Source organism: Mugil cephalus, chromosome 10 (assembly GCF_022458985.1).
Source record: "Mugil cephalus isolate CIBA_MC_2020 chromosome 10, CIBA_Mcephalus_1.1, whole genome shotgun sequence".
Taxonomy (NCBI): Eukaryota; Metazoa; Chordata; class Actinopteri; order Mugiliformes; family Mugilidae; genus Mugil; species Mugil cephalus.
This window is the reverse complement of record NC_061779.1, coordinates 2,735,619-2,758,341: the sequence shown is the minus strand read 5'-3', so window position 1 is coordinate 2,758,341 and position 22,723 is coordinate 2,735,619. Positions and strand designations below refer to the sequence as shown.

The 22,723-nt window shown below is 44.1% G+C and overlaps 1 protein-coding gene across 1 annotated transcript in view; it reads right to left on the bottom strand.

The window, feature by feature from the left end:
• Positions 1 to 3,598: 3,598 nt before the first annotated feature.
• The window catches only part of mrpl23 (mitochondrial ribosomal protein L23), a 43,963-nt gene continuing 24,838 nt past the window's right edge, over positions 3,599 to 22,723 (bottom strand). The window contains exon 5 of the mRNA XM_047596947.1: positions 3,599 to 4,626. Within this exon, the coding sequence (XP_047452903.1) occupies positions 4,462 to 4,626 (165 nt within the window). The 3' untranslated portion in view covers positions 3,599 to 4,461. The remainder of the gene's footprint in view (positions 4,627 to 22,723) is intronic.

Here is a 22,723-nt window from a genome sequence, read left to right as displayed (position 1 = left end):
AAGGCTAACTGCTACCTAATGCAACGTTAGTTGTGTGTTTCCGGGGCGTCCAAGCTGAAGTTGCATTTACTACGTTCCCCCTGGTTCCACTTACGTCTTGTAATATCTTTGTAGGAGAGGCTTAACTTCATAAAGACAGACCAGACTTCGTCCCCTCTGTGTCCTGCTTCGGTCAAATCGTCCATCCAGTAAGCAGCTTCTTCTTCTTCTTCTCGTCTCTCACGCAGAGTCAGTTACGATGAGTTAAAAGTTGCCTTCTCACCACTGTTACACAAAGATGCTATGTCTAATTTCCTGGACATCTACAGGATGGAGCCGAGCATCTTTTTTTTTTTCTCCCCCCCTTTCCTTACATCGGTCAGCGAGGAGGAGGAGATCTGTCCCCTACGGAGGCTATAGAGAGGGAGGGAGGATACTCACTATAAGGCTACTTATCCCAAAAATACAGCATGATGTCATGCAGATTCCAAATGTGGACTGCAGCAGCAGAAACAGGGTCATGTGTGCACTTGACTAATGCACAACCGAACGAGGAAAAAAAAAAAAAAAAAGGGGGGAGAGAAGGACAGGAGAGTAAGGGGGGAAAGAAGAGAGTGAAGCTTAAAATATTCAACCCCCCTTCCATTAACTAACCGTGTAGGGATGAGAACTCAACCTGCACTGTACATCTCAGGAGGGAGGAGGAGGGAGAGGAGGAGGAGGGAGGGGAGCGATGGGAGCACCATGGGATCAGACCCTCTTTCATCCGGTAGCCCTTAAATCCAGCTCAGCATTTTCTCAGTGATGTCATCTTTTTCACTCTCACTTCCCTGTCTTCACCTCCATCTGCTCTCACTCCATCCACCCCGAGCTTTCTGCAGCTTGCACGCACATGTCGGCTTTTCCGCCACTTACGCGACGTGCGGCGCATCACACTGTACCACCACGCATCGGATCCCCTATCGATCCGGGGGGCAGCCTTTCCGGTCATCCCGAGTTCAGCTGGAGTACAAAATGTGTTTTTTTTTTTTTGTTTCACCGCATACCTCCGTCCTACCCCTTCATTCACACTCCGATCACACTGCATCATCTGACTGACAAGGAGAACACTGTATAAACAAATAGGGAAATGGCTGCCAGCTGCACGGACAAGGCCGGACAAGGCGGGGGGTGGTGCTGGTGGTGGAGGTGGTGGTGCTGGTGGTGGTGGGGGGGCGTGCATTGTGCTTGCAGGTTTTTATTGGGTATGAAGAGAAGAGAGAGGCAGTGGGAAAACATGGAGGAGTGGAGGGATGTGTGTAGTTCAGCTGTCTCCCCCCTCACCCCCTCTCTTTTTTTTTTTAAAGCAGAAAAGTTGCTGCAGTATATTTAAGGTGCAGACAGATTCGGACATACTGGAGGGATCAAAAAAAAATTTGAAACAGTGTAGAGTCTGCACTTAGTTTCGTGAATCTCTGCAGGAACCAGCCGTCATGTAGCCAGCGTCTTCCAGCCAAAACTGGTTTGATCCGTTCTCGCGGGAGCTCCGAGTACCTGCTTACATAAACTGCAGCTCCTCCTGCAACAAATCAGTCGCATCGTTACACGTCAGAGGTCGATTTCACGACAGATTGTGAGCTGAGACGAATCAGAAAGCTTTGAGAGTGTCTTTTTTTTTCTTTTTAGCGTTATAGTTATAGATTGTTGCATCTTTTGAGATGCGGTTCATCTCAACCCGAGAGGAACCTGGTTCTTCTTGCACGTTGTTGCATCTAACGTAAAGGACAAATGAGACGAAAATATATTTAAATATAATGATATTAGGACTTTCTTTAATTTTTCTAGATTTTAGGAAACATGATGCTCAGATTGTGCAAGGATGATGCAGCATCGGCCCGTCTCTCGTGCACAGATTGATACCGACGCCGATCTGATTCTAATTCTAATTAACAGAAATGTTATTGAGTTTCTAAACAACAGATATGAGCTTGTGTAAGAAACATAAGAAATTAGCCACTGGATCCTCACTAGCTCTGCTCTGCTGAGTCTTAGCGATAGCTGCACTCGTTGACCGGAGATTGCTGAACACACGGCTCTCTCTGAATCTAATACTGTGCGTTGTCAACAAATGCTTCATCATGTTGCTGCCTTTGCTTGAAATTGCAGTGCTGCATAAGTTACAGTCTCTTCTGGTGAAGTGAAGCCACATTTTAAACCGTTTCCGCCGTCGCGTCTTCCTTTGTCGCCACGTGATGTGAATGACGTGCTTCGTTGTAAAGATTATTCTTATTCGATGAGGGGAATCGATAAGTGTGAAGGCTGATGATATCCATGAACTGAACCAGTTAGTTACTGATGCTCGTCTCTACTCACGCGTCTGATTCTTAATTGGATTCAAATCCACAAAATGTGTTTATTCTACTTCAGGAGGTTGAATGTAAAGGTTTCGTTTATAGCCCACGTTCTCGTCCTCTTTAACTCGTGTAATGTTTTCTTCTGGGCCGTCGTCATTTCATTAGCACGAAATAACTTTAATCCTTCTGGCACCGCTCCATTTCAGACAATATCAGATTGCACGTCTCGCCCCCTTTGACTTTTCAGTCCGTTGTTCCAATTCCTTCCGCAGCCAAATGTCTTTGTTACATTTAACAGTTAATTAGTTGTTCTTGTTTACTTGCTCTTTATAAATACCCGAGATGACGCAGACATGTAGCGGTGCGATCACATCATGAGCTCATTATCTGAATGTGTCCCAGTTTGTTCTCTATAAAACATATCCAAAAACACTACATACTGTATCCACCGTTGTCAGCAGGCATTAAACCTAGATTTACTATCAGCTCCCCGATGCCAGTTCAGTGATAGGGGGTGATTGTGGTAAGTATGTTAAAGTGTGAGAATGTGACTTTAGAAGGAACAGGGTATCCCTGTAACAAAGAACAAGAGGAGAACAGGGACAGATTAGCGCTTGGCAAACACCAGAACTTGATTTCCCAACTTTCTTGTGCGGTCTGTTGAGACTAAGAAGAGAGAAAAAAAAACAAAAAAAAAACAAATTCGCTCTCTACGAGTGTTTCAGTGGAGGTTCAAACGGGGCAACGGAGAGAGAAGGTGCGGGGAAAGGGGGGAAAGAAAAAGTGAAAAAGCGAGAACGAGGCAAAAAGAAATGGAACGGCCGCGTAACTGGAGACTCGTTTCGTTCCAAATCAGATTGCTTTACAGCGACGCAGGGGGCGAATAGTTCCAGGCAGCGGACAAAGGGCCAACAGGATCAATATTGACATTCTCCTTAGTGATAGATGAGTTGGCTGGGTGAGGTCAGGGACTGGACCTTTGTATTAGCCAGCCAGCATTAGTGGTCACGGCTGGGGGACACTTACTGTAACCTTGGCCTCGCATAATGGAGGGTCTGAGCGGGCCCAGGAGAGGTCCCTCCCCCTTTATGGGCTATATTACGGTAAGAGAGCTCAGTCCTCCACTGGCCCGGTTCAAACACAGATCATTACTCTGTCAAAACAGCTACCAGACCATGCTGGCATCCGCACAGGTCGGCTTGTGTGGCGAACAGCGTCACAAAGTGCCAGTTCTGCAATGCAGCAGTCGTGGGAGATGAGGCAAGGAGAAGAAAACGAGAGCAGAGTACTTTTGGACAAGTGACCATTTATTAGTAGTTATTCCAACAGCACTTACAATTACACAGATTCACTGGCAAGGCCTACGCGCTAGGCAAACACACACAGACAAAAACACTGGGAACAATCCTTCTCTCAGAGTTATGGCGAGAGGTGCTACCGCAAAATACTGTAATATAACACTCTTGCAAATTCCATGTACTTGCTTTGCTGAAACAACATCTCAATTGTTGTTTACCCAAAGTGGTCAATTAATCCAAGGCAAACTCATAAAAGAGGGAAGGATGTGGGCTGTCCAGGTAGCTGGATCCAACTGGCTGAGAGTCAGGGCTACTAGGGATACCACACTATACCACTCCCTGGTGTGGCAGAAGCAACGCGTCGGAGGAGAGGCGCAAGGAGTGCAGGGACAAAAGGAAAACTCCTGAGGAAAAAAGGAGAGACAAAAGAAAGAGGAGGTGCAACGGTGCCGGTGCCAAAGGGGAGGAGTTAAAGGACAGGGAGGTGGGACAGAAGAATGGGGGGAGGGGGGGGAAGGAGGAAGGAGGAGAGGTCATCTGAGGTGATGAAGATTCTGTACGGTGGGTTGGTTTCATCAAAAATGGAGCCGGGCCACTCTCCTCCTCCTCCTCCTCCTCCTCCTCCTCTGATTCTGTTCTGGCTCTGGTTACTGGATTGAAGCTTCACAGTGCACCAAACACATGTCAGCAGTGTCCCACACACATTCTCCTTCTTCTCCTTTACTACACACACTTTTTTTTTTTTACAGAAATAGAAGTGACATCACAACAGTTGCATTTTCCCAGTGAAACACACACACACACACACACACACACATTCACGCCTAACATTTGCGGTCAGCGGCTGCGTCTCAGAGTCCAAACCACTCGGTGACCCCTCCTCTCCTGGGGTCGAGCCTGTGCCGTTGCTTCTCATCATCCATGAACTTCTTCTCCATCTCCTCCACGGAGCCTTCCTCCAACTTACGCTCCTTCTCCGGGAAGATGTTGGGGAAGGTGAACGTCTGGTCCTGAGCCTGAGAAGGGAGGCAGAAATTCATTTAGATAGATATTTATTTCCCACTTAAAGTCAGTTCAAAACAATTAACGCTGGGAGGTATGACCAGAAAATGTATATCACAGTATTTTTCAAAAATTCCGACGGTGTCATTTCTTTTTTTTTCTGCATAATCACTTTCTCACAAAATTTTCTACAAATAATGTCAAAAGTTTACAGAGGAATTAATGCAGTAGATTGACTGAGGATGAACTATTTTACTGTGATGATGAGTAAATATTGTAGTAAAACAGGTTTGCATGGCTACCGTAATAACTGTAATCTACGTGCAACCTTTTTTTCCTCATTCATAAAAACCTAAAATTGGGGATGTTTTCAGGGACAGCTTTAGCCGGGGGACAGGCCATCCAAAACGGGGACGTCTGGTCTCTCCAAAAAGAACCCAAACAACCGACACGGCTCTTATTTTTTGGCTTCTCGTTTTTCGGACCTTTCCATCTTCACCCCCTCACAGTGACACAGTCGCGTCCGGTCTGAAACAGTGTCTCATGATGCTGTGTAATCAAATATGTCGGTATATTAAAAATTCATATCATAACGAAATAAAAGATACCGGTGTTTGTTATGAACCGGTACCGCCCAGCCCCTGTATTTGTTTCCACACATCAAACTGCACCTTCCATGAACTTCTGCCTTTTTTCTTTCCAAGACAAAAAGAAGTAAAAAATACATATTTGAAATTCAGGACGTTGTTTCTCCTTCTGTGTTCCTCTTTCAGTAACACAAACGTGCTCTTTCTCTCTGGCATTCAATTTCTCCAACGCTCTCCCACATTTAATCTCTCATCTCTCTCCATTTCTCTGGTCTTGATTTATTCAGAGGGAAAGGATGGTATGCATTATTTATTCCACACCAGCCCATCTCTAGCCATGGCTAATGCATCACTGGCCCAACTGTAGTGTCGAATACAGTACGCACACACGCACACACACACACACACACACACACAAAAATAACAGGTCAGTGGGTGCAGGCATGCACACATATCTATAGCCGATCCCTCTCAGCCTCTCCCATGAACACCTGGCAACAAGAATTCACTGTTATCAGTCTCAACTGGAGTCGAACCCCTTTAACGACGTCCTTAAATAACTTAAAGTCCCGTTTCCAGCTTTTGATGATGAAACTGCACTCGCGCGTGTCATATTTTTTTTTTTTTTTTTTTTTTTTTTTTTTTTTTTTAAATCACCGTCTGGGTTTTTAAGCAAACGGCTAAGGCTCATAAATGTTCCCAAGGTGATGAAGTATCACTAACATTGTAATTCACACCAACAACTTCCATTTCATAATGACAAACAGTCGGGTGTCATTATGTGACTCATAAACTTCTGAATTGTTTTATGCAGAGGCCTATTGCTACGAAATAAATTGCTCCAATAAACAGAAATGTCAATCAGCTATTCTGTTTAAATATGTGAAATATTTTGTTTGGGGTCAGTGTGTAGGCGTTAAGGAATGGTCTGGCTCTGATGTGAATGTTACTTTGTCTGTCTCCAACCCCCAAAATACCAAGAGAAACATGCATATAATTACCGCATAGCATGGTTTAATTCCCAAAGGGGGAGACAACATGAAGCTCGCTCAGGCAAAGATGTGGAACGGAGCTGACTCCGTGAAAACGCGCTCGTGTTGGACAACCTATAGCGGGACCCTTGGGTTATTATGACTGCTGTGCAGGGTGCCGCGTGTTTCGTCACTGGCTTCTCGGGGTTAGGACTAGAGAGAACATAAAAAACCTCAGTACAAGCCAAAGGAAAAACAGCGAGACGAGATAAATCAGAACTGAATGTTTGGTGGATTTCGCCTCATGAAAAACAGTGACTGGAGACGCTGGTTAGAGGCTCAGCGCTAAAAATATAACCAATAATCAACATCCCTCACACCTTCAACCTCTGCTTCATAGATGTGCAATAACCCCCACGTTCATTCCCCAGTCCACCAACACGCAATAAGCACGTTTGCACAAACATAGATACTAGTTTTTAAGTGTTTACTGTTTTAAATGTTGGTATTTTTTCCCCTCATTGTACCAGTTATATTCATTTCCGTGCCTCTGTGTGCTTTTATTGTATATATTGTATTTTATTAAGTATTTTGTTGTTTTCACCAGACAATGACAAAAACAACTTCTTATTGTTAATGCCTAACCTGGTACGTTATATGAAAGTCTTCACTAACCAAGGATGATCCAGGTCGTTTCAGATTTGTATTGTTGGACAGATCACAGAATGAGTTTGAACTAGTTTTGCAGCACTAGCTACAGTTAGCAGGTTATTAAGTTGCTCCAAGGACATTTTAATGGACTTCTCAAAGAGGTGAAGAGATGGGGGCCCCAACTGAGTCAATCATTTTCTTGTGAAGTCTGTATTAGAAGATCTGATGCTCAATGGGAGATGGAAACACACTTCTACCGACAAAGAACAATTTACACAAAATACTTTTTGTTGGACATTTTGACTACCTAGGAGACTCACTCACCAAAACTGTATTCATACAATCGCAACGGATCTATGCAGAGCAGCTGTTGTATTAGTGTGTTTGCATCGTTCTGAAAGTGAGAATAAATGTTGAAGGACCAGTACTTTTAAGACCAGAGAGAAGACGTCCTAGTAGACGTTGTGTGGTACGGAGAAAGGGCGAATTTTGCCTGTGTTAGCTTCACTCTTATCTTTACTCTGTTGCTCTTTCAGTAGCTGCATCCCCTGCACATAAACAGACTCGTTTGCAAACTAAAGTAATGTGAATAGTGCTAAAGGCTGCAGCGTTTCTCTCACACTATGGGAGACTTAAGAGGAAACCAGTCAACATAGACTGAGAAACATACAAACAAAAAAACAAGAGTCAGACAGAAATGGCATGGCCATGCATCAAACTACATCCACTCATCCAAAGGACAACAATTATGCAAACTACTATTTTGGTATGATACTTTACACAGGCTTGAATTCATGTTACTCCTCTTCAAAACCTGGCAATCTGTGCCTCAACTCTCTGATACCAGCTTTCAGGAGCAGCTACAGTGCAAACTATGCAAAACCTTCAATCAAAAGAAATGCCACCCTGTTCTTGTGTTTCTACCTTGTGGCAAAGCCTGTATTTCAAACTGCTGGGGATTTTCTAGTCAGGGGAAAAACAAAATAAAGACAACACACACCCAGTCAGGAGGAATAGGTGCGGGAATTGAGCTGCCAAACACCAGAGAAGCACCTGGAAAACGGCGCCACGGCCAAGGCCAATGTCTCTCTGCACTCGTACACACTGCCATCGAGGAAATAACAATCCAGAACACAAACACTTGGTTGAAGGGAAGATTGCTGCAAGAGTAAGAGGAGTCTAGAGGAGGAGTCAGCATGGAGAGGGATGGAGGGGAGGGGGGGGATGCAGGATGTGAGGAAGAGCAAAGTAATGCCGAAGGAGGAAGGGGTCTACCCCAGAACTATAAACAGACCTGGCAACAAGATGAACAATGAAGCAGTGAACCTAACAGGACTTCACCCAACTTGAACCAAACATTGTCGCATGACAATTCCCAGTTATACAGCACAGCCTTGGACACCTTATGTATACACACTGTGAAGATTAATACAGGCCTCAGAGAGCGCGATTCACAAAAACAACAAAGCCCCGAGACTGAAATCAACAAAGCGCTGAGACTCGTTAAACAAGTCTTATTGTTGGCAGCAGGCCGCACCCTGTGTGAGTGTGTGCGCGCATATGTCAAACGTCTGCTGGACACATTTCCGCAGCGAGAGAAAGTGCTGGCAGAAAGCGTTCATATTTTTGTTTGAAATATATACATCACACCACAGCAGAGGCAGAGCCCATGTCCCCTCCATCTCCGTTCGCTCGGAGCTAAAAACGATCTTTCCTGTGCGTCTGTCTTTCTCTCCGTGTGTATTTGTGTGCGAGGGCCAAGGAGAATGTGTATGAGTGCATTTTGAGAGATTTATGGGGAAGACTGAGGCCTGGCCAAAAGTACACAAGTGGAGAAAGACAGTCAGGCATTTTGTAACTCCAAGGGTTTTTCTTTCTGTTCCTAGACAACCAATAAGGAGAAGGAGTGGATACTTTCCTTCGCTGCCATCCTCTTCACCGCGCGCCCAACTGAATCAAGCTGCCATCCAGGAGTATTGGGACAACGTCCAACGTTGCTAGCGATGTAAACACACTCCTATTACGCACACGGACTTGCCATTACACCAACAGTTTCCCTTTCAGTGGAAACGGAGGGACAACCTCTCTTTGTTGGCGCATCATATTTGGAGTAGTTTGGTATCACCCGTCCGGTCCTGACTAATCCAGTCACAAGTGACTAGCTTCAAGCACAAGTCAGAGAGAACTCGAGACACATCGATGACACATCGATGACTACTATGAGATCTGGTCATATTTGGAGGTTGGCCTGAGCTTCTTTGACCCCATTCCCATAGTAGGCGCCCTGGCCTCATTGACAGCCCGCCTACCTCCTCCACTGACGTACTCCTGCATAAACAGAGTTTGACCTCATACATTCAGAAAAAATACACACGAGCTATTTTGAACGATCATTAGAGAAGGGAAAAATGTCTGTTTATACATCTGGAGAGTGCTTTAAAATGAATTAAAACGATAGTGTAATTCTATCAAAATATTGGCACGTGCTCACTGTTGACGGGGTCCCACAGGGGTCAGTGCTGGGCCCTCTTTTATTTTCTCTATATCTTCCATTCTCAGAAATTATGGCATTTTATTCCACTGATATGCTGATGACTGCCAGATTTATGTCCCCCTTAAAAGGCTGATTCATTCTCCCTTAAGCCACTGTAAAACTGTCTAAATGATCTCTAAACTTGATGTGACGGGACCCCCAGTCGGTCTGGGTTCCTCGGCATGGTACGTCAAACCTATTGTACGTGATTTGGGGGGTAAAAGTGGACGCAGATCTTAAGTTCAACAGCCAGATTAAAGCTGTGGTGAAAACGAGCTTCTTCCAGATAAGACAGCTGGCAAAAATAAAACCTGTTCCCGAAAGACAGGACTTTGAAACAGTAATCCACTTACTGTAACGCACTTTATACGGTCAGCGTCCTCCATTGCACGTCTTTTCACTGGCACAAGAAAGTCTGGGCACATTTCACTCTGCTGGCTACCCGTCCATGCTACAATTCATCTTAAATTCTTTTATTTGCCTTTAAATCTATAAATGGTCTTGTCCCCATCGTACCTCTCTGAACTTCTGCACCTTTAAACAACCAGCTGATCTCTCAGGTCAGCTCCTGAGGGTTCCCAAACCGTTTGTTCTGTTTTCTGCCTCTGCACTGTCGCATTTTAAAGCTCTTCTTGGCTCTTCCTTGGCTTTTCACACCACATACGTTGTTTATTTTATGTGCACAGATGTTTTATCTGGGATTAGATTCTATATTTATTTATTATGGGTTTTACCTTTAGGATTTTCTCTTTTTTTACGTCTATTTCACTGTACAGCACTTTGGAATTTAAAATTGTGCTTTATAAATAAATTGGATTGGACGTATGAAAAATAGCTTTGCAGAGTTAAGTTACATATATTTAATGACCTGCGTGTTTCTTTACGTTTATTACCAGATTTTTCTTTCAGTGCTTCAAACAACATTGTCCCAAAGTGCCAAGGAAAATAATTAACATCAGGATGGAGATAAATAAAATAATAACACGTGCACTTTTCTTTCAGTTTGTATTTTCGCCATGTCAAGAGTAGACATCTGGATCTGGAATAGTAGCTGGAGACGCATTTTAACGCTAGTTGTGATCCAATCATTTAAAATGCATGTTAAGGTATTAGAGGCAAGTTATTTTCTTAGTAGTTCCTTGTAGTTAATGTAACCATAAATGTACTTAAGTGAGATGTAAATACATCAAATCTGGGGTTGTGTATGTGCAACATGTGGTCACACAAGATTCACACACACACTGAGCAATTCTGTTTGCAGCCTGAGGGGAAGGGGAGAGTGAAAAGAGAGAAGACCAGGTGATAGATGGAAAGAAACACACAAAGGACAACTGTATTCAATCTGATTGACCTTTCTGCCTAAGCTTGTGACAAACTGAGCGTGCAGTAACTCAGAAACACCTGCATTTGCGTGTTTGTATGTATAACAATTTACCCTTAAGAGGAGAAATGTTAAAAGAGCGCCCAGCCTCGGAAAACACGCGAAATCAAAACAGGAGGAATTGGAAGGGTTGATTATTTTTAAATTCATGAGCTCAGATTTAAATATGAAAACCACAGTTGTTCTGGGCCGACGTGTTAAAAATGTCGTTGGTGAGAACAGGACGGTGTAGGCGCAGCGCACTTTGTACTTTCTGACCTGAGGCTGAATAGAACATTGTGATTCAACCTGCTACTCTGGAAGTCAAAACACACATTATATGAATAGACTGAGCTGAACAAGGACCAGACGTCGCGAGGTGATAGATGATCTACACACAGTATCGCGAAGCCTCTGGCTGGGCTGCACCCTAAGCGCAGGATAAGAACTATGCTACAAATGTGAAAGGAAAAAACCCAGGGATGGATCCAAAAGACGATTACTCAACCCTATTGTAGTAGGCTTGACTTCATTTTCCAATATCCCCCCGATCCACGGAACAGGCTTCATGTATCAGATTTTATGTCCTCTGAAATGAAACAAGCTTGGAGCAAAGTTTTATTATTTTGAAGACGGCCCAACAGCTGTAAAACTACTCTCCGGGTCAAATGTTGACTTCCATTCAGATGATCTGAATGAACTTAAGAATTGAATCCATCAGAAAATACACTGTAACCACTCTTTAACGATCTGAGATCAGCTTTTTCTTTTGTGCGCTCTCAAAAAACCTCCAGCACCAAGAGTTACTGTGGAGCGAAATAAGATGTGACGCAGGGGTTGGGGCCAAGTACACCGAGAACGTGGATGACCACACTTGACCGAATTAAGGGAAAAGTGGGGCTCTCAATGTGGTCGGGGAGCCTGACAGGGCTTTAAATGGTCTGAGCACTTGAAACCGAGCTGTTCACACGGCCGTAAGAGAGAGACTATCAAACAGAACCAGAACGAGGCTCAGCGAAAACGGCTGGTGGATGGCATGAAAGCAGAGGCGAATGTGAGCCGCATATAAAGACGGAGAGGTGTTGACGACGCAGAGCAAACTCTCCCGACGCTGTGGCTCATGCGGCGATGCGGTGGGGTACGCCGTAGCAAAGTGCAGAGGCATCTCGAGTACTGGTGGTGTGTCTTTGTTGGTTTGTGTGTGTGTGTGGTAGTAGTGTGTGTGAGGCAGAGAGAGAGAGAGAGAGAGGTGCTCACATTGCGGTAGAATCCATTTCGACCACATGGCAGGAGAGCCTGGCAGACTACAGTGGAAGCGACCACAGTGGTGAGGTTACCAGGATTAGAGCTGAGGGCAACCCCCTGCTGAGTGTGTGGGATATAGATTTGTGAGTTTGTGAGCACGTACAAACCTAATTTATCCATCCTGACTGAGCAAGCATCATTCTCTTTTTAGCAACTCTTGCTTGCTAGTCAAACACGTGCTTGGAGCTCTTAAATTGGAGCTTAAAAGTCGTGTTTTTACTCCACTTGGACGGTTAATGGAGGTCATGTGACTTGCTCATGGAAACCGTGGGCCTGTTCAGACCTTGCATTAAGATCCAGTCTGGGTTATCCGATGGCAAGGGGCCAGGTTTAGGTACAGACCTGACATCTCCTCCAGATCTGATATCAGTTTCGTGCTGTGTATGCAAGTAAACCCTGACATCACGTTGGGACGCTCCAGAACTGAAAACAGCCATGTTTTATGTGTGTGTCATAGGGCTGCACAATTCATTTTAATTGTGATCATGATCATGATATTTACATTTAAAATGCAGGTTGTGCTGAATATCTAGTCAAGCACTTTCTCAACCAGTAGTCAGCCAACCACCAGGGGGCGAACGCATGGTTAAGGCTTCATTAAGCTGCCTAAATAACAAGCGAACGCACCTTGCAGCGGGAGATAGAGACGAGGAGCACCATGGTGAACAAAAAGGCCAAAAACCTGCAGGCCTATGTTATAATGTCTTCTCTGTATAAGCTGCAATTAATTTCCATTGAGTTGCACTTTGTGACTGCACTTTGTAATGGCATATTTATTCTGTTAGTCCATGGTAAACTTTAAATTCTTGGGTATTTTCTTTATATTCCTAAGCATTTATTCTAATTTAAAGTTTCATTTTGCACTGAAAACTGTTCACATATTGTTTGTTTGAAAGTAGTGAAATAAAAATACAGATGTTTTCTCTAACATGATGAATAATCGTGACTACAATTCTAATTAAGACGGTTGTGATTTTCATTTTGGGCACAATCGTACCGCCTTAGAGTGTCGAGACTTTGGCTTCACATGTTATTTACTGATGTCAGCCAGAACTGCACAAGACTCAGGTTATATCCAACCCTAGACGTTTCCATACACGCCATAATCTCCGGTAACAAAGGCAAGTAAAGACTTTGGCGAGTGAGGAAATACTAACCGCACACGGCTCTTTATACGTCAAACATGACCACATCAGTAATTAACATAATCACGCTCATGTACTCACATTAAATACTTTATAATTTGAAAAATTCTTACTTGTATTTATTTATTTTTTTAGCTGGTTAACAGCAAAAAAGTCTCTAATTACTAATTAACAAACATCTCACGATGCTTTTTAATGCATAACAGTATGTTTTTCCTTCTGAATGAATGAATGAGAGGAATGCGGACACGCCTCTAAAATGTGGCCAGAAGTCGAATCTCTCGAACGAGATCTCAAACGCATCCTGTTTTTGTTTTTTTCACACCTGTTGTTATCCACGATCACATCTTAATAGAAGGTCTGAACAGGCCCCTGCAACTCTGCGTTCTCCTGGTCTCGATCACAGATACAGTTTCTGTATATTTCTTTCTGGTTCATTCAAGTTCCAACTTCCCTATTACAAGTGAACTGGGGCTTGTAAACAGAACTTAGATGAACTCACAAGTAGCTTGTTTATTGGACAGAGTTTTGGCGCACCATCATCCCACATGCTTATAGATTTTGGCAGCCAAGGAGTGAGGATGTTTGCCTGCAGTTCTTAAGATTGACCTAAACATTGTGGACTCGTCTGCTCTTCTTCTAAGTATTTTGCTTTTCTGCTCCTTTTACCAGCTTGGAAGGAAATAGCTGACTACAGTGGTCCGTTCAAGTTGCAGTTTGCCCTTAGTTCATCTTGTTATTCTAGGCTTTCCAAGCATGAGTAATTGCTGGCTACCAAATGTCAACATCTGTCTCCATGTAACCATAAAATCATACGAAAAAAATAACCAGGCAAAGGACAACACGGTCTGGAGAAAGTTTTCAGAGTATCTTTTTTTTTTTTTTTTTTTTCATGCATTTTACTGTTCTAACAAACTCATTTCACCTGGACATACTTGGCTTCTTAAAATTATACAGTTCCTCGCTGACTAAAATAACACAAGAATAAGTAGGATGGGTCTATTCACGCTCGAAAAATGATGCAACTGCATTGCATCCACATCAGAATGGTTTTCCAGGGTTTGCTTCCAATGAGTTCTTGTATTGTGCAACAAGGTCTGCACCAAATGTCAAAACCAACCCACATAAAATGTTTTCAAATTATTGTATTTCATATAATACTGAGCAATAATTCATCACTCCTGTTTATTGACTATCTCTGGAATACTACTGTAAACTCCCCCGCCGTCCAAATCAAGAACTTTAAGCAAGATATAGGTGGCGGTGGTGGGTACGTTGGGGGGCAACTTAGCCCTGTTAATAATTACGCAGTGATTTTCATTGACAAAGAAAACCGAGAGAAGCACGGAAGGGACGGGAAGAGGGCCGCAGAGGAGAGGAGATGTAGCCTGGTGATTGTAAATAGCTCTCGCTGCCAGGCCTCTGGGTGGGCCACGCATTCACTCTCACTTTATCTCATTGACACACAAACACAAACACACACACACACACACACTGTCCCACTGTGCCTGCGTCCAAATCGCCTGGTAAAAATCCATTCCAGGAACAGAAGAGCGAGAGACAGAGATTGGAGACAGGGCGAAGGGGGAGGGAGGGAGGGCGAAGGGGTGAAGAAAGACAGATAAAACCGGACCGTTGTTCTCTCAGGAAGGACGGCGAGATGGGAGCGATTTGGTAGAAAGACGTGAGAGAAATTACAAATTAAACCGATTCAGGGCGCTAAAAGCGGGAGTTAAAGAGTCAGGTAAATAAGTCAAACTCTTGTGATATGAGAGTCTGGAAAAACATTTGGCAGAATAAGTGCTGAGCGAGAGAGATGCAGTAAAGTGAAATCATCTCTCTCTCTCTGTAAAATACAGATAAGTGGCAGTGAGAGTAGGCCACTAACCAAGAGCATCCTGCTGCGGGTTCATCCAGGGTCATGACCTCGGCCCTCCCTCCAATTACAATCACATCTCCTCCACAGCCCCGGCAACAGTCAAATAACTTGGTCAAACTTTTGGCTCGCAGCAGCGTACGTATGTGTGTCGCCTCCGCGTCGTCGTTCGCATTAACAGCCGTGACCGTGCGGCCCCCGTGTGTTGACGGCGTGCGGACGACACTTTGTGTGTGTGTGCGTTCTGCTAAGTGGCTGCGACTCCTGATTCGACGCACATGCACAACATGTTTACATCCGCTTTTTTTTTTTTTTTAAATGTCGACATTAGATTGAAAACAAAACAAGATGCTGCATAAGCTGGAGTGCATTTTTTAAGAGGTGATGTGTATTTATAGCTTCACACACACACACACACACACACACACACACACACACACACACAAGCAGCAGCATCATAACCAGTTCCACATCGTGAGACACGGTTTCCCATTTTTTAATAACATTTTGTACTGTAGAGGTAATAAGCCAGCACCATAACCAAGCAAATAACAGATTATATGTTGGCAACTTGTGCATCAGTGAATGCTCTAATTGAATAAAAGTGAAATTATTTTTTTATGTTCCACACATTAGAAGTTATACTACTGTTAATGAGATCATACAGTGAGAAATGCCTCCAGATGCGTAGATGCATCCAATTGTGAGGTAGAAACAGATCCACTGCCTCTGCAGCGTTTACTAGGGGTTGTTCCGACAGGTCGACTTTACTAAGACCAGAGCTTTTTGCTTGATGTGCATCTTTAACTTCTCCACGGTATTTGGGATTTGTGCAACTTGAGAAGTATAAAAAACATGTCCTCATACGAGGACACAAGGATTATTTCAATATTTGTTACAATAAAGTCATACTGTTTGTTTTAATACATGGCTGTGCAAAAACAGAATTGCAAACAATGAAATTCCAACGTCCTCAAAGGGATATTTGCTAATTAGTTATGAGGACAACAGGTCTAATTGAAGTAGAATAAGCTGCCACAAGCCTGAAACGTAACGTGCCCATGTGAGGATGCAGGAGTGGAAATGCTCACTAAAGATGAAGCCATGACATCCAGAAAACACCGTCATCTGAAGAAGCATCTGCTAACGCTAGCAGAGGAATCCTCTCAATTAAAAGCTTCTCCTGAGAGAAGGAGGCTGCAGATCAACAATTTGCTTGTGACTTTCATTTAATTCAGTTATTAGACCTTTAGCTGCTGTACACAAAAAACAACGGTGCTGATTTATTTATATATTATATAGGCTTTATGTCTGCAGCACAATATTGGGCATTTATGTTGAGTTCTGTTCTATTACTTGACGCTGTTACTGTGTTTGCAGAGTAGGTATCGTGATAAACAGCGATAGTTCGCTGGCTCTCGTCGTACTCCAGTTTGCCTGTGGGACAAGATTGTTCCACATCTACCTTCTGGGATCTAAACCTGTTCCATGTTATTGATGAGGAGCCTCGTTCAGCAAACAGCTGCTCAGAGATCTCTCTGTCTCCTTCACCACCTTCCATCATTCTTCTTATTCTACTCTGCACATCAGCCAAGGTGAGCTACGGCTGCGAGTACGTTGAATACAACTTGCATTCATTTTTACGTGAGACAGTAAATTCTCATCATGAAGGACTGTTTTTGGTGGTAAATCGTGTGCAATAGGTTATTGCACATTGCAATTGACCCTGTACACAAGCTGAATGAATTTCTCCACAACCTCACAAAAAAAAAATATTTAAAAAATCTATATTTCCACACCTACATGCAGAAATGCATATAATGTGTTGAAAACCAGTCACTGTGTGTAATGTAAATATGTTTATTTTGAACTCAGTGTATTTACTGTGTGGAACATCAGATGCCTTATTAAAATCTAGATAGAAGAAAAAAAAACAGCCATGTTTTATGTGTGTCATAGGGCTGCACAATTAATTCTGCCATGATTAAATGAACCTGACCAATATATTTACATTTAAAATGCAGGTTCTGCTGAAAATCTAACCAAGCACTTTCTCAACCAGTTGTCAGCCAACCACCAGGGGGCGAACGCTTGGTTAAGGCTTCATTAAGCTGCCAAAATAACAAGCAATGTGTCACTTCTGTGGTTAATACAGATGAATGAGTGAGAATTTCATTTTATTTTATCCTTTAAATGATGCTGTTAACACTACAGGTACAGCTCAGTAAAGTATAATATGAATGAAAAAGTTGATTTATTCCAATAATTCAATTCAGAAAGTGAAACTCATAATAGATGCATTACACACACGCAATGACGGCATGCACACTTGCGGCTAAAAGTCGTCTACCCTAAGGAGTTATACGAATCCCGACATTTTCGAAATGTCAGCTGCATACGTTTGTACGTCTGGTCCCGTCCTTCATATTCTGTGCAGCCACTGTCTTTAGGGAAACAGTGGAAGCTCAGTTATAGCGACTGGAAGCGTTTACAAAGCGGCACACGACAGTGGTCACTGGAGCCACTGGAGGCTAAACGCATTCCTGACAGTATATCCGGCCTTATTTCAATGTTGTTCTTTCATTTTTTGCCGCAAAGTGACTGGCGAAAAATTTGAAAAAAGGCACGAGGCCTGTGCACAGAGTCTATCGTACAGCATGTTTGCGAAAAAAAAAAACGCATTTTAGAAGAGTTACGACGTCGTTCAAGCTTCAGTTACCTCACAGAAAAGCCTCCGCAGGTTCGTTTGTGTGAACCGCTGCAACACATATTCACATCCAGAATATAGACTTTCATTGTTGCAAAGCGTTACTTTTAATGTGTTTTTATGTGTGATGTCACTTTGAACACAACAAAAAAACAAAAACAAAGTGGTGCACAGGCTTTGTGGGACAAACAATAGGTGTCAGACAGGTGGATGAACTCCGCCTCTGGTATTCGACAGAAAATACTGCAAAGATCGATCGCAGGAACCCTCTGACACACTAGTGCAGGCGTCCAGTGATACATAGGCACGTCGCACTTCTGCCCGGAGACAAACGGACGGTGGGAGTGACACAGAGACGGTGTGTGTGTGTTTGTGTGATGCATGTGTGTGTGTGTGTGTGTGAGGTAGTTTTCATGTCCGGGCATGTCTGCTCCCAGCCTGTTACCGGAGACATTGGACCCTGGTAACAGAGCTCTCAGGAAAAGATCATCACCACCTAAATACACACCCAGCCACCCACAAAGACGTCCGCATCCATCTGGTCCAGAACCGGACGCTCGGGGAAGATAACGACATCAGAAGACGCCAAGAATAACACCAGCAAATCTGTCCATAACGGCAATAATGAGTGAACCGTGTGAGAAACCCGCCCGACCTCCGCACCTCAAAGCCAAATCACACCTAAACCTTCGCTATCTCTCTGCAGCCCGCCCCCCATTAAACACACACACACACACATGCATGTATGTATATAAACAGCTGCTCATGATCATTATCCCCTCCATGTATGTCACTCTCCTCTGCAACCCCCACAATGTACCCCATTTCTCTCTTGCCAACACATGTAAACAACCCTCACACCCCCCCCCTTCCAATTTCAAGCATCCCCTCCACCAACCCAACCCCCTTCTTCTTAGCACCAGACCCAACTATCTAGGCTACCAAACACCCAGTCGGAGCTTTAAAACACCCCGACATGCACGTGAACATAAACATCCAGGCAATGCCCCTGCCCCTGCCCCTGCAAACCCCCCCCCCCTTCCCCAACTCTGAGGAATGCTGGGACCAGCTGGTGGAGAAAATAAAAAACGAAGAAGCATACCAAAACAGGAAATGCATCAGCGGGGGCCTATCAGAGGGCTTTATCAGGCCAGCGGCAGCCCCGCTGAGAACATGGGTGGTGCCGCATGCCGACCGGCTGATCAAAGTTGCAGCTGTGTCATTACAGGTCACGGGGTCAGGGGTAATCAAGGAAAGGTTAGGAGCATGCGCGCTCGTGTGTGTGTGTGTGTGTGTGTGTGTGTGTGTGTGTGTGGGTGTTGACCTGGCTATCTAAATAAGGGGGGAAACCGGAGGAAATGAGGGTGAGGAGAGAAGATGCAGAGACGGAGAGAGGGAGATGACATAAGAATCAATTAAAAAAAAAGGAAGCAGGAAGACAGATAGTCTTGAGGTTGGCTCTGTGTTTGTTGTCGGACCGCACCGCGTTTTATTCTGTTCTGCTTCCTCGATAAATTTCAACCCGTCGCTGGCTGAAACGCGTCCACGGTCGCGCAAGTCGAGGCCGCCAAGGCTCGTAACATCTGAACCGAACTGGAGGTGAAGTGTCGGAACGTGCGAGATAAAACCTTCCGTTCGGGGGAAAAAGGCTCGCGTGTGAGATTCCAAACCGGATGGTTCAGACCCTGCTCTGTTCTCTATAATTCATGCTTTCCCTCCACTGAGCTCTTATGAAACCTTATGAAACACACACACACACACAACTTAAAAGTGATTTCTTTCTCTTTTTTTTTTTCCAATCAGGACACACACTGGGAGATGGTGGAGCTCGATTAGGAAAAAGCTTCTCTTTTTATTAGGCTCGCGCACATCTGTACACGCACTAATTAGTATATCATTCCATTCCTTCCTAAGATTTATATGGTCCAGAACGCTGACAGCTGCATTTAAGCCCAAGTAAGGCAGCATGACTCAGGATAAAAGGAGGATCACGCTTTTCTCACTTTCTTTCTTTATATATTTATTTTTTTTTTTTATCCTTTTCATAAATCCTTAAAATCCACACACATTTAATAAAGATGTTGCCTCTGTAATCTCACAGGATGCAGCCATTAAATATGTATGTGCAGCTCTGCTGCAGCAGGTTCTTTGGATTCTTTAGACGTCCTGGCATTATTTAAGGTGTGAATTTGCGCCGGCTGTGGCTTTGACTAATTGGAAGTTCTCGCAATTTACCGTTTTACGAAAGGGTTTACGTAGCCGCGTACTGATTCCCGCACAAGGCATGACTAAACCAGGAACAATGGCCAGAGCGCTACCTTTGAATTCAGTAAGCTGAATCTTTACCTCCCTGAAAACGCTCAAATGATTAATGAATATGTAAAATCTTTTAAAGAAAGTCAAGGTTAGTTACATATTTGCAGCTAATACATAAAGTAACATCCAGGCAGCCCAGAGATACCAGTACTAGCCTCTGAGTACTTATTTCCAAGTTGCCTGGCTCCATTTCAGTAGCAATTTTCTTAGTTTTCAAGCGAATCACTAACTCTTCATTAAAATTAATAGGACATTAAGAGCATTGCAAACTACCCTTACACAGAACTCTTCTTCTGGGTCTGAACACAAACCCTAATTCAGATTTCATGTCTTTCACAACCGACGGCAAAAAGTAGAAGACAAGAATGTGAAAATGATTTTCCAGGAAGAACACTGAGGTACTCTAAAATTGTTAGTTCTGGTTAACGCACAGTTCCAGAAAGAACTTGTAAAGTATAAAGAGGGAAACGGTACAAAGTACAAACGTTCAAAGTCTTTTCCAGGTACTGCAGGATGCACGGGAAACCTGGAATTTAGGTAGGAAATTATTCCAGTTGTTGCCGTGCGTGTTTTAATGCGCTAGTCCCAGCAAATATTAAAAGTACATGGCCGCACTAATCCGAGAACAAACGATATTCTTTTTTACACTGTTTTCTCCAAAAGCCTGTAGCAGGAAGCCAAGATGCGGCGCATGTTAATAAAACACAGCTCCCAAGGGCAGAGGAATTCTGTGTTTTAATATCGCTCTGCTCCTGAGCAGCTGAAGTTATTTTGAAGGATAACCCCTTTGTACATTTCGTTAACTAATAATACCAACAAAGATTGAGACCGGAGAGGATGGACTTTCCTGTGAAAAGAGTTTCCAGGACACTCTCTCTATCCACGTCTCCTCCTGACTGATGTGCTTTGAATTAAGATTTATAAAGTGTGACAATAAAAACAAAAACAAATGACTAAGAGGGTATGGAGTTAATTGAAATGTTCGTACGATAACTCATCCAGTCACAAGTGAAAGAAAGAAAAGAAGACAAACAGAGGGGGAGAGGGCACTGGTGGTGGTGGGGGAGCAGAAGTAAAAATGTTAATTGGTGTGATAAGCAAGGGTGAGGCAGCACCGGGAAGGGAAGGAAGCAAAGCAGCAGCAGCAGACAGCAGGCAACGCTGTGTGAGGAAAGCCTGTGTTCGCGTGACAAGGTGAAAAGGAGGAAGAGGGAGGGAAGGCGAGCGGGAGCCATCACGATCCAAATAGTTGAAAATAATAAAATTCCACACAGATAAGCAAGATTTCCCCCCGTCAGCCTGATTCAGCACCTCCAGCTCCACAGAGCCCCGGCAAAGCAGGAACGGGAGGGGATGGGGGGAATCGGGATATTTTGTTTTTTTTTTGGGGGGGGGGGGGGGGGGGGGGAGGTTTGCACCCTGTATACCCCTCTCCATCACCACCCTGCAGCCGAGCCAGAGACACACACAGTCACACACACATATAAACACAGCCCTTCACAGTGTCTATGATTAAGCAACAACGAGTCAATAACAGATAGGGGATGAACGGAGAAACCAGCGCAGTACAGCAAAATGTTGCCATCTAGTGTCAGTCGCACGGAGGAGGGAGCCAGACTTGGCCACAGCTTCCCTCTCATAATCACTCCGAATACAGCTGTTTTTTTCCCTCTCCCCCTTCTCTTCCCCCTTTCTCCAAAGCTGTGTCACAACTCCTCCATGTTTGCCACACAGTCTCTAAACTCCTGCCTGTTTTGCGCCTCTCTCTCCCGCTCGCTGCTGCTCGCTGTTACTCGCTCCCCCCGTCCCCCTTCCACCCGGCGAGCCGCTCAGCCTTCTCCCCCCGCGGACTGACCGGGGGTGGAGGGAGCGACGGGAAAGAAGAAACATGGGAAATGAGCAATTTGAATGAAGCTACCACTTATTGTGTGTAAGTGTCGGTCCAGCCCTATATCTTGTTTTGTTCTGCGGTCGTCGGGCCGGGACGCTGCTTTGGGGCACGGAGTTGAATTGCGACTGGTGCATCTGGTCTGCTGTGCTGCTGTCAGCGGCCGAGGCCCCAGAGAGAAACCTCAACGCTGTATTTACTACTTCTATGAAAACTTGGCCAGGAGGCACATAAACAATAGTAGAGACCTTTTCCCTGCTAAATGAGCTGATGGTGCGTTAAAAGAGCTTTGCTTTTAATGCGCCAAAGATTTAACTGTGAAGATGCCGGCTTTAAATATTAAATATGCACGAATATTTCAAAATAAAATCGTTTCCCAGCTTTATTTTAATATTATGTATATATGTATTAGCTTTAAAGCATTTACAAAAATGTGTAAGTGCCCTCAAACGTGGAAAACAAGAGTGTGACTACTATGAAAATAGTGACATCATCGGTTTATGTGTAAACAAAGCGAGCTGCTCACTTCGCGATGACTAAAGGCCGGTATCGTGATAACACCATGGACCATCTGTGCGCCTGCCCTCCCTTCTGCTGCAGTGTTTTCACTCTTCCTCCACGCTACTTTCACTACTACGCAGACTCTCCTCTGACTGTGTGAAGGGAGCTTTTGTGTGGGATTAACACAATCACATCCCACAAAAAGATGCACTTATGGTAATACTTACAAGACTCCCTGTGAGCCCACATGACCTGTTAATGGGGACATCCC